This window comes from Melopsittacus undulatus, chromosome 6 (genome assembly GCF_012275295.1).
Source record: "Melopsittacus undulatus isolate bMelUnd1 chromosome 6, bMelUnd1.mat.Z, whole genome shotgun sequence".
NCBI classification, from domain to species: Eukaryota; Metazoa; Chordata; class Aves; order Psittaciformes; family Psittaculidae; genus Melopsittacus; species Melopsittacus undulatus.
The window spans coordinates 6,394,608-6,412,490 of record NC_047532.1 but is presented as its reverse complement, the minus strand read 5'-3'; the positions used below and the strand labels follow the sequence as shown (position 1 = coordinate 6,412,490).

At 43.2% G+C, this 17,883-nt stretch overlaps 1 protein-coding gene across 1 annotated transcript; it reads right to left on the bottom strand.

The window, feature by feature from the left end:
* Positions 1-5,368: 5,368 nt before the first annotated feature.
* ZC4H2 (zinc finger C4H2-type containing) lies at positions 5,369-15,666 on the bottom strand. The gene is made up of 5 exons (XM_034064395.1): positions 15,479-15,666; positions 11,088-11,259; positions 9,660-9,832; positions 8,819-8,981; positions 5,369-7,724 (listed from the first exon to the last, which is right to left on the bottom strand). The coding sequence occupies exons 1-5, from the start codon at positions 15,607-15,609 to the stop codon at positions 7,611-7,613; spliced, it is 753 nt and encodes a 250-aa protein (XP_033920286.1). The 5' UTR covers positions 15,610-15,666; the 3' UTR covers positions 5,369-7,610.
* Positions 15,667-17,883: the final 2,217 nt, after the last annotated feature.

Below are 17,883 nucleotides of genomic sequence, written 5' to 3'. Positions count from 1 at the left end.
CTGGCAAGCCCTCAAACAGTAGAAGTTCTTCCAGGTAAAATGCTCACTACTTTTAACAAAAAGTGCTGTGAATAGTATTTTTCTTTAGTTAGTTTTTAACTGTCTTTATCTCAACCCACAAGTTTTCTCACTTTTACCCTTATGGTTCTTGCCCCCATCCTGCTAGGGTGAAGGTGAGAGCCACTGACTTAGTTACCAACCAAGGTTAACCTAGTGGAAGCCATTGTAACACTGCCCATCTCTGCAGTGGGTTATTGGCAGAAATGCTGTGTTTCAACTGCTGACTGCAAACCAGAATCTCTTGTGTTAAGTTTCAGAATTGCAATCTAATTTATAATGCTGCTTTAACATGAATTCTAAGCAAGGATATAGTGGTGTAACTATGCAGCATTGAATGCCAGTAACTGATACACCAGAGCAGTTGTGCTTCATCTTTCTGATAACATGTTTCTTTCTCACATCACCAGTTTTGGTAAAATAAACTAACAGAGAACTCCACAATTTGTGTACTTAAATAGGCAGTTAGCAAGATGAATGTGGCTGAATTGTATTTGGCTTGTATCTTATGTCTTGAGTGTGTGCTTTTCTTTACAGTTTCACTTTAGACCATTTGACCAGGTTGCTCCAAGCTCCATCCAACCTGGCCTTGAGCACTGCCAGGGATGGGGCAGCCACAGCTTCTCTGGGCACCCTGTGCCAGCGCCTCAGCACCCTCACAGGGAAGAGCTTCTGCCTAAGAGCTCATCTCCATCTCCCCTCTGTCAGGTTAAAGCCATTCCCCTTGTCCTGTCCCTACAGGCCCTTGTCCAAAGCCTCTCCAGGTTTTCTGCAGCCCCTTTAGGCACTGGAGCTGCTCTAAGGTCTCCCTTTAAGGAGCCTTCTCCAGGCTGCCCCAGCCCAGCTCTCTCAGCTTGGCTCCAGAGCAGAGCAGCTCCAGCCCTCGCAGCATCTGCTCAAGCAGCTCCACGTCCCTCTTGTGCTGAGGCCCCAGAGCTGGATGCCGACTTTAAGAGTCAGGTGTCCCAAGCACTACCCGCAGCATGCTTTTGTTTCCCACTCCTTGACCAAGCTTATCTAAACCCTTCAGTTACTTTCTGTCGGAGGAGGTGGGATTGTCTGTGTACTTTAGTTTTAAAGCGCATATCATAGCCCCAGGGTAATTCAGTTCTCTCCATTGGCTCTCACCACCGACCACCCGTGTGCATGCAGCAGCCCCGGGGCTGCATTAACACCGGAGGGTTACACCGAGCGCAGAGGTGTGTGACGTCACCCGTGACGTACTTCACCCGCGACGTGCCGGCCCCGCCCCCCCACGAGAGGCTGAGGTGGCCGTGAGGGGCCCTGTGAGCGTGAGGCTGCTCCTCAGGAGCCGGTGCGTCGGGAATGGGGCCCGAAGGGAGGCATGGAGCGGGCATGGAACGTGTGGGGTGGCGGTGAGGGTCAGGGCAGATGGTGGAGGTGATGGGGCAGCCACGGCTTCTCTGGGCACCCTGTGCCCCACATCCCTCACAGGGAACAGCGTCTGCCTCATGTCTGAGCTAAATCTGCCTCTCTGTCAGCCTTAACCCAATCTCCCTTGTCCCGTCACTGCCAGTTACCAACTGTAGATCCTGAAGTGTGGTAACACCAGGAGGAGCTATGGATGTCTGTCTCTCTGGCCCAGCAGATCATGGAGTATGTGTAAAGCTTTAAAATAAACCCCAAGTAAACACACAAAACCCGCAGAACAACAGAACACACACTTAACCTGAAGCAAACTATTCAGATCTGAGTAACAATTCTGTAACTTTATGTAATGAGATGTTATTCCATCAAAGTTAATGGTTTGGAAAAGTGCTCTCGAAGTATGGTAACCTAATTGGTCTCAATGCTCTTTGCTTTGTTTTGCAGGGTAATCCTGCAGAGGACACTTGAGAAGCAGCTGGATGCAGCAATATAGTAGTTCATTTCAGTCTCATCAAGTATAGGAGACATATCAAAAAGGTAATAGGTTTATAATACCAGGAAATCAGTGCTATCAGTCTTACAGGCAGTTAAGCATTGAAAGCACTGTGGGTTAAGTGTTTCTATGTGAAAGTTTGAGAGGGAGCACTGACCAAAGCACCAGAAGCTGTTTGGAGCTCTGGCACAACCAAGTTTGCTCAAACTTTTTCGTTTTTATTATTATCTTACAAAGATGAATGAAAAGAAACCAAAGAACAATGACATTTGTCTGAAAAACAGAGACTTAATTGAGAATCTCTTTGATAAATTAGGGGGGGGAAAAAGGTGGAAATGAGGATGCAGAGGGCAGTAGTTTTCCAGGAAAATGGACACAGAAACATGCAGGTTTTGTCCATTACTCAGGAGTTCAACACAGATGACTGTACTTATGTCTGACTGAATTAAACAAGGCTTATCTCACCAATGAGATTATGTATTTGATGATGCTGATGTTAAGTGGAATTATACTTGAAGCTTAAACCACTGGAAATGCAACTTCAGTCTGCTGGATCAGAACAGCAAACTATCAGAGCTGAGATGCTGCAGATCTCTTGGAGAGAACCTCTGTAAGAAATCATCTCTTCTACCTACTTGCATGTAATGTCGTTACTATGATAGAAGTGTGTGTATCAGGAACAGGAAAAAAGCCCTTATAAAGGTGTATTTCCATTCAGAGAATTAAGTCTTTAAAATAACTGGCAATAGCAGAGGTCATTTCTCAGGACTGGAGTTACCATGCTGCTGTAGCTTACCTCCTTTGCTGGCAGTGTACATTGTATGTGGGCTTTCCTGACAGAACTGGGTTAGGAAGTGCTCCCATAAGCTCCCCAGTCATCAGTTTGTGACTGGTATCACCAGCACACATTAGAAGAAGATAGTCTTCCTAATGGCAAAGCAGGACTCTTTGGAAAACAGCTGTCTCTACCTCGAATCACAAAGGGCATCATGTCTCTTGCTGCTTTCAGTTTAACTTTAGAAAGCAAAACAAAATGTGAGGTTCCTCAGTAGTACAGAACTGTGAAATATCCATCTGGGGTTTGCCCTCTTGGGAATCTAGCACCTGACAGAAGGTGTTGGATATGAGTCTTCAAACTGAAACCTGTCTGAGCAAGACTTGTTCCCACCTAAGAGTGGTTTGTTTTGGGTTAAATTGGCTGGGAACTAGCTCAAGCTGAAGCACTGTGAATCAGTCACAGACAAGAAGAAATGTCCCTTCAGAGCTTTCAGTGGTTGAAAAGGGACGTGATTTCCTTGTTACTTTTTCTGGGTCTGAGTTTCACAGCTGGATACCTCCAGGTGCAAGTAAGGTATTTTTATGCACGCAAACTATCCAGGTCCAGTGTGAGTAGTCAGTGGCAGCAGAAGATGGGTTTGTTCCAGAAGTACCTGCTTTGGGGAATTAGACACTGTTTATGACTCTTACACAGATGCAGAAATCCTGCAGCTTAAGCACATAGTGGTTTGTGTTCCTGAAATGTGTCTAAGAAGTTTGGCTGAGTTAAAACTTGTCTTGCTGTCTCCTTTTCCATTTTCAAAAGCTCATTAGAAGGGATATTTATTTCCCTGTATTTCTCTCTATAAAGTTTCTACGCAGATAGAACAGAATTGTGGCTAATTGCATCCTGTAAAAGAGAGAACTGGGGTTTACCTTTAGGGATATGGCTGCTTATCAGCAGCACAAACAAGTAACAGATGTGAAAATACTGTGCAGGAAGAAAGCAGGACATGAAACAAACATTTATTAAAAAGGACTGTACAGACAACCAGGTAGCCACTGCTACTCCTGGGCACAGGAGTAAAGTATTTAAAACACAGAAGTCAGAGAAAACAACAGATATTGCTAAAATATCTAAATGCTAAAATGAAAACCTATGTTAGAGGAATGAGAAAGCTGTAAAATAAAGGAAAGCACTTTTATTCATTTAAAGTGCTAGTAATGTCTTCATTTCTTGAATAGTCTGCTACTAGAGGAACACATCACTGGCTATTCTTTCTTTCAAAAGCAGGTTCTGTAACGTTTCAGTCAGTGTCCTCTTTAGAAAGCTAAAGTTGAATTCGGGCAATGCAAGTATTAAAATCTGGTTTACTTTTTCCCTATAGTTAATGGGTTCCTTGGCACTAAAGTTTGAACAACTGATCTACCCCAGCCTGGGTATGAAAATGTCTATAGTAAAGTCTTTAGACACAGTGGAGTGTTGGCATTCTTTTAGCATGAGCTCAAGGGATTAGGGGAGGAGGCTTGTGGGGTTTTTTTGCCATTTGGTTGCAAAACAACAAAACTCTGAGTGCTTTGAGGCAAGTAAGGAACCAGGAAAAGACCCTGGAAACCATCTACAACAAAAGAATTCACTGATTTTGTTGCCACTTGAATACCCATTGAAAAGGGAATGACAAAGCCCAGGTTAAACCAGCCTTTAGTAATGAAAAAGTCTTGTAAGTGAGAATGTTCTCTTTGTGGCTATTAGGGTAATTTAACCTAAATAAGAATGAATTTAAGCCAAGTGAAGAAGTATCTTCAAAGAACTTTAGGTACAAATGAAGAGGCTGTTGTTGCTCCATGAGCAAAAGTGTGGAGTGTTGGTAAGAACTGTAGCTCAGATAGCTTCCTCCTCTGACTGCAAAACAAGAAATCACTGTTTCACAATTATCCTCTCATTTCTTGAGAAAGGTGCCTGGGAGAAAAGGGCCTGGACTGTCATGAGAAGAGCTCTTCAGTGAAACTTCCTTAATTAATCTGTGAGAGAAAATGAGAATACTGGTTCCCTATGAAAGATGCTGCTTCCCTCCCTGCCCCTACCCCCAGAATCCCTTCATACTGATTTTGTGTCCTTGAAATAGTTAGAAACATAGAATATCCTGAGTTGTAAGGGACACATAAAGAACATCAAGTCCAACTCCTGCTCCTTAAAGGATTAACTAACACTAAACTGTATGACTTAAGAGCATTGTCCAGATGGCCCTTGAACTGTGACAGGTCACTGCTGGAACCACTTCCCTGGGAAGCCTGTTCCAGTGGCTGACCACCAGCAGTTCCTCATAATTCTTGCCCTCAAGACCCTTCACAATCTTGGTTTCCTTCCTCTGGACACACTCTAATAGCTTCCTGTTCTTACACTAAGGTGTGCAAAACTGCACCAAGTACTTGAGGCTGCACCAGTGCAGTGCAGAGAGGGACAATCATCTCCCTCAACTGACTCTGCACCCCAGGATATGGTTGACCCTTTTGGCTGCCAGGGCAAACTGTTGCCTCGTATTCAGTTAGACTCATGCTCAGCAACACAGGCTATTCATATGGCAGAATTTGGTAAAGGATGTGAAAACAGACTTGTAAACACAAAGAAGATGGTTGATACAGTCATGGCGCAGTCATAGTTTTTTCTTTTCCTTTTAAAAAAAGCAAACCTTGTTAAACATGAGGGCACAAGAGATTAGTTTAAAAAAGTAAAAATACAAAATTGCCATACTAAAGTAGCAAATGGTGCATCCTTCAGTTCAGAGCTCTAGAGATCTCAAGAAAGAAAGAAGCTGGCAAAGTAACAGTGAAGTGAGCAGCTGCACCTAACCCTATCTATTTCAGAACTGTAAGTTCAAGTCTCTATACATCTATTCTCTATTTACACAACTTCACTGCAGATTGCTCATCCATTCTCCACTGTCACCACTTCTTGACAATGAAGTGGTCAATACCATAAAGTTTATGTACCACTATTGAAGTATGCTGCTCTCATGCATTCACTTTGGGTGAGTCCGTATGCTGTCCTTTAACTCTGTGTGCATTTTCCCTGAAGCTCATCAGGAATTGCTTGAAACAGGGCACACAGCATGTGGCTGCTTTGACATTTAAAAGTAGAATCTAGGATTTGCATAGGAAACATGTATAAGGATAGTTAGCACACTGCTGCCACTCAGAGCATGGGATCAGACTATCCTTCATTCTTGCTATCTCAGAGACTGAATTCCAGTAATTCAGGCAGTAGAATCTGCTCTTCTCATATTTTCAGGGGCACATGGTCATATTCTGCCTCTAATGTTGACAGATGTTTATTGGCTATACATGAAACATTAAAATGGGAGAACACCACCTGATCTTGACAAGAATTATAGGACTATATTCAATAAAACACTCATATGTATTGTGGTAGTTAGGAAATTAATGGCAACATATGTGATTTGCCCAGTAAAACTCATTTATCTGGATTTGTAGAGATCTGGATTTGGCAAAGTTCTGACCGGAAACTTGCAGCTTCCCTGTTCTTCAGGCAAAGTCCTCAATATAACCATTCAAGCATAACAGTAGAGGAAAGCCTGGCTAAAGAGGGAAGAATGTAAACAGGCAGTCCCTGCCTCCTAAAGTCAGTGAAAGGAATATTTAATGCTTGAGATCAACTTGGACAACAAAGGTGGTGACAAAACTGGGATTAGAAATGAGTGAATTTTAAGCCCTGGTTCTGTAGCTGGGTCACTGCCACCCTCCCCATTGAAAGAACTGATGATATATGAGGTGAAACAAAGGAAAGACATGGATACAGGGAGTGGTCTAGAGGATCCTTTAGTCAGGGTTCTTTTGGCACATGTACTGAGCAAGAAAAAAACCTGGGCTGAAATAAAGCTTACTTGAAAATGCCCTATTCAAAGACACAAAAGTAAGAAGCTTTGGTTGAGGGAGGACAACGGCACCAAAGCCGTGCAGTTGACATTGTTCCTGGTGCATGTTACTGAGCTTCCCTGTGCTCCAGTGGAGGGTGTGTATGCCAAGGGAGATTTTTGCTGTGGAAACTAGGAATAAAAGATGTGAGAATGGCTGATGTTGCAGTCTGTGTACATATCTCATACATGTTTCCTAGGGAACCACAGTGAGCTGGTTGCCCATAGAGCCTGGAAGGACCACTAATACAGTTCAGTTGATCCTTGTTCTTAAGTCAATCAGTCTTCTGACTACTGAAAATACCATATTAAGATGTTAAAGCATCACAAATTACGTCATTCTTAGAATTTCATACACAGCCAGCAACTTGATCCCACTTCCACATTTTAAGTCAAGTTGGAGGGAATGGTACAATCAAATTCCAATAAATCAAAACTGACATGTGCTCTTAATGCACTGATTTCCTTTATAACCTATTTCTATTTCCCCCTGAACATTTCCTGTACAAAAAGAGCTCTACTGGATGCCCAAACCTATGCAGTCTTCCTAGCTTGGAGAACAACTTGTTCTTTAGTGAAACAAAACAAGTTATTTCAGCGCTTTGGATAGTCTCAATCTTGTAGTAACATTTGTATTTAAAAAGAGAACATAAAAGCATCTGTGGTAATCACATCTGGCCAATAGGAATAGCCTTGCAACTGGATACTTGCATAAGAGTTCTACTTCGTTTAGGAGTCCAAAAGATGGAATGGTTGAAATGTTAAAACCATAGCACCAGTAATACTTAACTTCCTAAAACCAAATCCTAAGGACTGGAAGGAAATTGAGACAGAACAGGAACATTGTGCTTACATTGCATTAAATAGAAAACAAGGGGTCAGTCATACTTGAGGCTGCACGTCAGTAAAGTCTGGCCACATCTGCAGTTCTGCTGGAAGGGTACTGGAATGGGTCATGTGTTTGCTTGTCAGTCTTCTGGGTTTCATTCATCCTGTTTCCTCTTGGGCTTTTTGGGATTCCGAGAGCGGCTCTTCGCTTTGCAGAGGGGACAGATGGGTGCGTTCCGATGAATTTGTTGGTGACACGATAAACACGCCTGAAATACGACATTGCAGCTCTTGTTATACAAACATACAAGTGGTGGTACCCAGGTTATTGAGTATCACATTCCAAGTTATGGAACACACACAAATAATTAAGGCCTCTTGCCTTCAAAGGCAAACCAGTGCTACATTCTATACAGTGCAGGTCTTTGGATTTTACAGTAACTTTAGACCAACTAAACCACTATTTTAGTTTGTATGTTACTGAGACTGCAGCTCAGCAGATGCGTGGTTCAGGTAAGTATCGGTAACCTTAACACTGAATTCTATTTTGTGTTAAAAGGTCATTAAAGATGTTTACAACTGTGCCAGAGAAGTTACAGTGCAGGCCAAGTGTGGTGTCACAGAATTCAAGGCAGGAGCAAGTGGTTAGATGAATGACACGTATTTAACACAAGATGTAGAACTCTACCCTTTTGCTCCATACTAAGCCCTTTAACTTCCATCAGCATACTACTTTCAGAAAGGCTTTGTGATGATGTGAGTGCAGACAGTAAATACAGAACTATGGAGTGTACCTATGTCAGTTTGCCTCCTTAGTGAATCTTTGGAACTTGGGTGGGATGAATATCCCTGTGGAATTACTGAGCTCTTTTTACTGCCTGCAGGAGCTGAGTAAAATTGTCACGTAAGTGCCTGTGGTTCGGTTAAATTAATTGATACTGACTTGAAGATCCCAAGAAGTGCAGAAACAATCACCTTTTCTGGTAATTTGTACCATCAGTAAGTACTCTCTCTCATAAAATATGTGCATTGCTCTAATATGAACTTCTTTGGAATTAACTCCTAGCTATCAGTTGTTCTTTTGCCCAGCATTTTTTTTCTGTCCTGCCTGTCTCTCACATGAAACAAGAGGAGTCAGAATTGACCACATCCTTGCTGATGGAGAATCTTAGGTCATAAAGGAGTCAATGCAGAGCCTTGCCCTTAACCCTTCCTGACCGGTGCTACTACATTAAGTCTACTGGGGTTGCTTTTTGATTTGAGCCACTGCAGGAGAAACCAGAATCAGGACACATCATTTTTTCTTTTCATGAATTGATAACAATAAGCATAAATGAAAGCCCAGCACATTCCCTGTCCTGACCTTCATTGGAGGTGGCTGTTGTCTGAAAGTTGCTGTCTGTCTGGTATCTTGTTTCCTGGCCACTTGCAGCTGCTGGGCAGCTGCTGCAGCTGCAGCCAGAGACTCTGGGATGGGAGGCTCCTGTGGTTCTGTCTGCCATTCCGCCTTCTGCTTTTCAAAGTAGCTAGACAAAAGAAAATCAAATCAAACATATACCCACCTTCTGGAGTATTCCATTAGATTGTAAAGGCTATTTTGTGTTAAAATACAATGGATCACGTTTCCCTATCATCTTACTGCACTACAGACAAATTACCTACACTTAGATACCACTTGGACTAGTTCATAAATAGAATTGATGGTATTTTCCTCTGCATTTGTACACTTCAGCCAGATTCCAGATTTTCAGCTTCTAAGGTACTGTGATGTACACCTGGATATAAATCTAATAGGATGGCAATTAGATAACATACATATTTATTCTTTGATATATTTAGATGCACCTCTGCCAAACTTAGTTTTTATATTTTATTCTATTAAAAGGAATAACTTTGATATGCAATATATGAAGACATTCTTTGTAGTATCAAGGTGCTTGGAATGGAAAACAACATTTCCGGAGAAGTGCAAAGGACATCTTGAAAACTGTATCTGTGAAAATGATGCCAAGTGTGCTGGGTATTAAGAGAAATGTCACTTTCTTAAAACATCTCTTGCATTTAAAACTGATCTGGAAAACAAAGGACACTGTTCTCTGAATAGTACCTAATTCTGACACCCTCTCCCATCTACAAACACAAGTAAAATGACAACCAGTAGAATCAAGGTATAAAGCCAGATAATGTTTGCTTTGGACACTTACTCAAGGGACAATTTCTCTTCCTCCTCACATAGATCTGGCAGCCTCTGCAATCCCAGAGTCATCCGCAAAGCATCTACGTGCTCCTTCAGGGGTTTGTACTCCTCATGCAGGCGACGAGTAGATTCCAGGAGCTTGTTGAGGTCATTCTCAGACTGCTTGATAGTATTCTCCATCTGAAACAGGAATATGGTTTTAAAGAATCCTTCCTTTAACAGCTCTCTTAGCAAGAGGCTGTACCAGAAAGAAGAGACTTTTCTCACTCAAGCTGGAAGGGATTGGAGACAATGCAGTAGTAAAACAAAAAGTAAAGCTATCACGAGGATTAAACTGGGCAAGGAAGAAGCAATTCAAAGTGACACATGAGATGCATTTTCATTTTAAAAGGTGCACTCAACCTATATGTCCTTCTGGTCAATATTAAAAACAGGTAGACAGGCTATAGGTACGTCAGCAAGTGAGGAGCTATGGAAAACTCTCAGGGGACATTAAAAAACCAATTAGAATAAACTAATTTTCTGTATTTCTAAGATACCTGAACACCAATGGGCAGAAGCTAACAAACAAGCTAAGGAAAGGTTTCTGCTTCTCTTACTGCAGTAAAGCGGAGAAAAAGACAATGTTACATGAAAAGGGGGGAGAATGAAAGAGAGACTGAGGTTGTGCAGCTGGGATAGGGAACAGACTGTTCAAGTGATAAATAAATGCAGTCTGCACATCCAGTATGTAGCTTGTACTTGCTTACAATGTGAGAGTTTTTTTCATCTGGTGCAAAACATGGATACCTTCAGAACAAGAAACCACTATAGAGCCATGTGAGTGCCCTAACATGACATCAAACCTGCTGGTCTAAAAGTATATTCCCCATTTAGTCCCTCTAATTGACCAGTCTTCCTTGTTTATAAACTGGGTTTCTCTTATTTGTATTCATTCCCTTTAGGCTGGTGCTTCATCATGTTTGGTGGTTCCATTCAGTGATGAAGGTCAGCTCTCCCTAAGAACTTAACGAATATGTATTTAACTAAAATCTCTTTTCTTCCAAACCCCTCCAATCATAAGTCCCACCTAGCTGCCAAAGGTTCTCTATTCTGAGGTGCTAAAAAAGGAAAGACTAAGGGAATAACAGTTTTCTATGGGCCTGCCAGAGTGATGTTACTGTGCCTGCTGGTAAAGCTGTAGCTACAGTGGACTTGGTTATCTATCCTCTTGGTGCACATGCTGATATGCCACCATTACAAAATAGCCTGCCCAACTCAGACAGGGGAAGAAACAATTATTCTGAGCTAAATAGACTTTGCCTGCTCTATAGGATTCCAGGATGATGCTGCGGAGCCTGGATTATGGAACCAGTGATGTGCACAATTCTGCGACCTGTGGAGTGATTAGTCTACAACTGTTAGTCAGGCTGTCCACAGCTGGACTGTCACATACCACATTAATATCAGCATGGATCAGCCGCAGCTCCTCCACGTGAGCCATCTTCTCTTGCAGCAGCAGGTCCATTTCCTGCTTGTATTCTTTCAGGTGCCTCTCCTCAGACTCCAGGGCTTCAAACTCTGCTTTCAGCCGCGCCTTTATTTTTTCCATCTGCAAAGTCTTATTCCTGGATCCCAGTGATAGGTAAAAATACAGAGAAACAACAGTTAAGTCACTGCAATGTATTTTTGTGAGGTGTCACTTTATATGTGAATAAATGGGAGAAGGTAACAGCAGTAACAGACAAGGGCGAGACTAAACATGTCTGAGAAAAGATGAGGTGTAACAAGAACTGAATTCTCATCCCAGCTCTTTCTGCTGAGCTTTTCAGTGCTATTAGAATTCTTATATTGAGTTCCAAAATTAACAGAACATTGTCAGGCTTTAACAGTTGGTGTAGATTCAGAGAATTGGTACCAATAAGAGTTCTACTGCATCAGTTATGTCAGATTAAACCAAAACAGAGAAATCCAGAAAATCTGGGAGGTTTAGCACAGGATTCTGAGAAATGCAAAATGAATTGGAGGTGATTGCAATGTCACACTGGCGAAGGCTATGCGGACAGTAATTTGACCTGCTAAAATACTAGCTTCAATGTCAGGTTAAAGAAAATGCTCAAGCAATTACGTATCAGAGTAGTGAAAACTCAAATGACACTGGCCATCAATGTCCCACCTGCAAGCAGCTCTGCATTCTCTTGGTTCTTTGCCAAGACCTAGTACCTGTCACATTTGTAAATGTTTCTGCCCATATTCTGCATTCTGATACCTTTTTCGTTTGTGCAAATCCCTAATTCCATAGCACAAATGTTGAGTCCTTATCTCTCTCTTCACAGCTAGTAATTAAGGAGTGTGAGTTTCAGTCATCAGACCGTTTAAGCAGGAGTGTGATTCCACACTCATCCAGGCTGTTGAAAAGAACAAACAAACTGTTCTTGTTCCTGTTATATAGTTAATGAAGAGGCCTTAGTTGTTTTTCTTGTGCTGGAAGTTAGAATATGATACTGGGTAACCAATGTGTCAACAACACTTCAGTGTTTCTATCAGGAGGCTGCAATGCCACATTTCAGGCATGTAATCAAGAGTTCCAGGACTCCTTGCTTTACTTTGTGTGAAACAAGCAAGCATATAGTATTCCTTTTTAGTTGCTTAACACAAATAGATCCATACTGGTTTCCAAGTGCAGTACTGAATAACACAGTAGACTTCTTACAGGCGTGATGGAAGAGGGAGGTGGAGAAGAAAAGGTTTCCACTCATACTTAAATATACTATTCCCATCCCAGTGCAAATTAATTGCAAGCAGCAAAGCTGACTACAGAATGCAGTCTGTAGATTATAGGAAGCTGCCTATCAGATCAGCAATGAAATCCTAGCACAGGGATTTCACCCTGATCCTAGAACTGGGTGTGTAACTTCCATTCCTGCTAGGCCCAGACTTACTCCTATAGAAGCAAGCAACACAGGTCTGAGGTTTTTAATGGAAGCAGAAGGCACTGTTTCTAGAAAAGGGGATTCCTAAACCTCTGTGGGGCATCTGTTCCTGTTACAAAGTGTTTTCATACCCAGTCCCCAATGGCTCTTTCTGAAACTGCTTTATATCATACTTGCTCTGAAAAATCCTTATCTCACCATTACAGTAAAAACCAGCTGATGGAACAGTAAGTCCATTAGTAAAAGTTTTATGAAGGGAATGCAGAAAGCCTGGAAAGTAGATGGAATTCAAGCCTGTAGCTACAACAGTGTCTTTAATGTCATTGGCAGTGTTCTGACATCTACTAGACAATGGCATATACTAGCCTGATTGTAAGTAGAGGACATAAACCTCTCTACCTCCCATTTCAAATGTGGCAATATCCCACTAAGAACCATCCAACCATCTACACTTGTTTTCCTCATGTTTCATTGTTCCCATTTACTTAAAACATTTATTTAGTAATGGAAGCTTTGATTACTGAAACTGGGAGTATTTGTCCCCAGTTTCCTCCCTGTTTCTTCTCTCTGTATTTGTGGCACGCATTCACTTAAGAGAGTGCAAATCAATCAGTTTCCTCACTGTTATGAGTCACTGTCTGTCATGCTCTGCCAGACTGCTCCCCAGCAAATGAGTTGCAGGGGTTTATTTCAGTCCAAATGATTAACTTTTGATATTAGGAAAGAAAAAGTGTACACGAGTTACAACTCTTCCTGTTAGCACAAGGCAGTATCCAGTAATGTTCTAAAACAGAAACTATGTGATTTCTAGACTGCTAATGAATTCTGCCCTCGTATTGTTTTCCCTTCTGTTTTAAGTTCTTACACTGCATTGGTGAGAGTAGTCCCTTAGTGCATCCCAGCAGGGCTTTAAGCAGTGAAACGAGCATCTGCCATCAGTAAATTCACTCTCATTCTTTATCTCCTCACAGTCAGAACACTGAGGGCCAATCTCTAGGTATTTGCTTAATGTCATGACTGGGGTTATTTCTGTGGAACTACTTAATGCATATAAATAAGCACATGCAGGTATGTTTGGATTGTGGGCACATACAAATGCTTACTAACACCAGTATTCCATTGACTACAAATGTATGTATAGATATAGATATGGATATAGATACAGGTCTTCAAAATCAGATTCCAGAATCCCTTCAAAAACCCTGCTGAGCTGCCTTTAATAAGTGATAGAGATCAACTACAGGAAGGGGTAATTTCTCTGATTTTGATTGCAAGTGCTTTTTCCCTTCTTTGCCTGTAGGATAATCATGGAATGCAGATGAAAATGAAGCCTGCCAAATCTATCAAAGGTGTGCCTGTAAATAAGAAACTCTCCTGTTCATTTTGAAGCAAATGCTTCATCAAATGCAAGCTCCTTTTGAAACAATTTGGGCAGGAAAAAATAGGTTTATTTGATCAGATTTTGCTAAAGGCTACTCAAACTTGCCATCAGTGTTGCAAGGACTGACTTTTTGACTCTTTGTTTTCAACTTTAAAATATATTCTAGAAACTTTCATTGTACAGTAAAGCCAGGAACGTCCCCTTTACAGCACCTCATGCTACAGACCAACAGCAGAAATGTCTTAGTTGCAGTTTATGTATCATGTTTGAATAGATTACCAGAAAACTGAATGCACCATAGATTTCCAAACATAGGACACCACTCTCTCTGAAAAGATAATTTCATGACATATTTATGTTAACTGTTATAATAACTGGAAAACAAACTGTAGCAGCCCATAGCTAGATCTGCATTTTAAATTGGAGCCTGCCTAACAGTTGAGTACGAACGCATTGTGCTTGTTCTGCAGAGCATGTGTTTGTTGTCCCAGCTCTTTCTAAATAGCTTTGAGATGTCAGACACACGAATATTTTTGCTTGACCTTTATTCCCCTTAGTGGTATGCTGTGAGGAAGGCTGAGGCCCATACCCTGCTGCCTAATTCACCTCTTCTGTGGGTAAAATGTGCTGCTTAGGGATGCTGTTACCAGCCAGCAGTCTCTGCACCCACCTGCACACACTGCCCGTGGCGCAGCCTTTCTCCCCTGCCTTCAGGCCTCTCTCCCCCATAGCCCCTCGCTAGCTGCCATGTCCTAAAACACTCCTCATGTGGGGTGACCTACTGCCTGCACTCCCTGCACCTCCCGGCTACATCCAAACCCACTGCCTTCAGTTCTTTTGTAACGCGTTTTGGCTCCGGGATGTGTAGGTGCCTGCTGAACACAGGCAGCTCAGGCCTTACCCTGAGTATCAGCGCCCTGAGCCCTACCTAAAGCTAAGCCACAGGCGGGGCCGTGCATCGGGCCCCTCTTCGAACGCACCGTGCGAGGGTCGCCACCAGCCCCACGCCCCCCCGCAGGCCACTGCCCAGCGCAGCGCTGAACCGGTGCCGGTCTCCCTCCCTCTCCCCACACCGGCCGCCCTCGGTCCTCGGCTTTCGGTGCCGTGCTCTGCTTTTCGTGCCATCCCCTTCCTTTCCCCTCCCTTTCCCAGGGAGGCAGTGGGGCAGAATGACCGATTCATGCCGCAGAGCCTCTGGAACAAGAAACGATAATTCAAAGGGCTTTGGAAAGGACATCGCGGCCCGACACCACTCCCCCCACTGCGCGGGTGCTGCGTCCTTCCCACCCTACACTCCTCCCGTTACCACTCGGGTCCAGTGCTCTGGAAACGCACGGCCGCGGCCGCCCTTTCCCAGCAGCAGAGGCTCCATCCCTACTTAGGTAAATGTATGCTCAGCTCTTACCACAAAGCCCAGCGGTGCTTTTCTTTCCCTCGGTAGCACAATAGCTACTTTCAGATCGATGCAACTCCTCCGCTCCCCCGAGGAAAAAGCTGCCTCATCTAAACTGATGCGGCACAAAGCAACCATACCTGATCTCCTTGATGCTCTCGAGTTTGCACATAATCTCCTGCTCATCTGCCATGCTCTTCACTCCCGATTTAAACCTCCCGTGAAATGTACACAATGCCGGGGGGGGAAGGGGGGGAGAAAGAAAAAACATACAATAGACACAATGTAGTCACCCCCTCCTGGCATATGGGCTCTGAGCCTGTGCGGTGGGCTCTAGTGGGAGCTCTGGGACTTGCAGTCCAGCCTCCCACTGTTGCCAAGGCAGATAGGCAGCAAAAAGACTACAACACCCACAATGCAGAGCAGAGCGTTCCTGCCCTTCTTCCTGCAACTACACTTTAAATCAGTTTGTCACACGTTATGTCAGAGGCGGTTGGGGGTACAGACTTTGGTTTTAAATTGACAGAAGGGAGATTTAGATGAGACATTAGGAAGAAATTCTCCCTTGTGAGGGTGCTGAGGCGCTGGCACAGGGTGCCCAGAGAAGCTGTGGCTGCCCCATCCCTGGCAGTGTTCAAGGCCAGGTTGGACTGTTCTTTAGTTTTCCTTTCTTTATTTCTGATACCATACATAGCACTTGTAACTATGGAAAAGAAAGCCAGAAAGCAAATAGAACTGCTGGATTAAGGAAAGTGGCCACTTGGTCTTTCTGTTATTTTCCTTTGGTCTCTGTTATGTGCTAAGCACTGTGGTTTAATATATGAAGATAACAGTTTTATCTCAGAAGGTCTCTTCCAGGATCTGCACTAAGGCACCTAAATCCATGGTCCTTCACCTGTATGCTCAGTAAAACCCTGGGGTTTACCAGCTCTGATGGTCGTGCCATGCTGAAGGGTCAGCACATTAGAATGGAAGTTAAGCTCAGGGTCTAGGCAGTCAGTAAGGACACTGGATTCTGCAAATGCAGACTTCTGTGTGTTACAAATGTACAAGCAGCAGTGCATTAGTCTTAGTGGCTATAGCACACCACTCAGCAGTGGGTAATGGGAGGCTGATGAAAAGGGAATTCTGGAATATATTTGTTCTGGGATGTAACAGAGATGTTATCTGGAAGGCACTGGATATACTTAACTGCAACTCAGCACTGATCAGACTTGCTGGTGTCATGTTAAAAATGGACAGAATGCAGAGGAGAGCAATGGTCAGTGTTTTGGGGAATGCGAAAGACACTGAATGCAAGACAGTGTGGATGTATTTACATGGCATGTGGTAGATCTGCTTGAGTTGGGGCTTATGGTCATAGAACTGAATATCTTGAACCAGTTGCATCTGCAGTTACAGACTAAAGGGCAAGTGGTGCTTCTCATGTGTGAATATCTGTGCCTGGGAAGCTGGCAAACTGGAGTGTGGGGTAATAAGCAGCCAGTGTGAGCTGTTAGAGTGGTGGAACTGAGGCAGCAAATGTCTTATCAGTGGGAATTTTGTTTTCCTACACAAATGACATTGGGGGATCAATATCCAGTAATGTGGATCAGCCCCTGTGCCAGGCAGTGAGGAGCTGAAACTCCTCAGAGATGCAGTTTGTCCTGCTTTCACTCAGTGGAAACAAATGATCCGGGAAATCAGGTCAGCCATAAAAACGTTCAGCACTCAAGGATGACATCAGGACCAGTGCATTGCAGCTTTCTGCTCGTTTTCCCCTGATAATAACAGTCTTACTCATCTTCAAAAATGCTTTTAATTCCTAGCAAAGTAAATGGGAATTTGGAGCAAATGCAAACTCCAGTATCAGACCCTCATTTATTTAAAAAATTGATGTTTTAATAGCAAAAAATATTAGTTTTCATTAAGCATGGATTGGCAGGTTTGTTCCCTCTCTCCCCCCCCTTTGGTTTAGCTGTGTTCTCCAATCCACTCTTTACTATTCTCTTGCTCTCTGTGGCAATCTGTTTTCTACTGCTCTCCTCCCTACGCTGCCTTTGAAGTACTGTGAATTTTCTTTGCTGTTTGTATCCTCACAGCTCTCCCTGGTTTTGGCAATGTAGCATCCTTTTATCTCCCCATGACTGGAGAATACAGTCCTTTATATGCTGCCTCTGCTATTGCTGCCAAATTTCTCAGTATTTTATCAGTGTAACTTTCAGCCAGCAAAGGGATAGGACGAGAGGAAACAGCCTCAGGCTGTGCCAGGGGGGGTTTATTGGACATTAGGAACCCTTTCTTCACCGAGAGGGTATGGAACAGGCTGCTCAGGGCAGTGGTGAGGTCACCGTCCCTGGAAGCATTCACACACCGTGTAGACAAGGCTCTCAGTGCCATGGGTCAGTGTTGGCCTTGGCAGTGCTGGGGTAAAGGTTGGACCTGATCTTAAACGTGTTTTCCAACCTGGCTGATTCTGTGTACTGCTGGATGAGGTACAAGTTACTATGAGTAGAATCGGGAGGGATGCTGTCAAACGTAAGCATCCAGAAACAGATGAGTCAAA

What these genes read in the sequence shown, in the direction of transcription:
- ZC4H2 (XM_034064395.1), bottom strand. Translation starts at nt 15,609, where the DNA reads ATGTTTTTTCTTTCTCCCCCCCTTCCCCCCCCGGCATTGTGTACATTT. An exon ending in GAGAGCATCAAGGAGATCAG is followed by an intron (nt 11,260 to 15,478) that starts GTATGGTTGCTT and finishes ACTGGGATCCAG; the next exon opens with GAATAAGACTTTGCAGATGG. An exon ending in GAAGAGAAATTGTCCCTTGA is followed by an intron (nt 8,982 to 9,659) that starts GTAAGTGTCCAA and finishes TCTTTTGTCTAG; the next exon opens with CTACTTTGAAAAGCAGAAGG.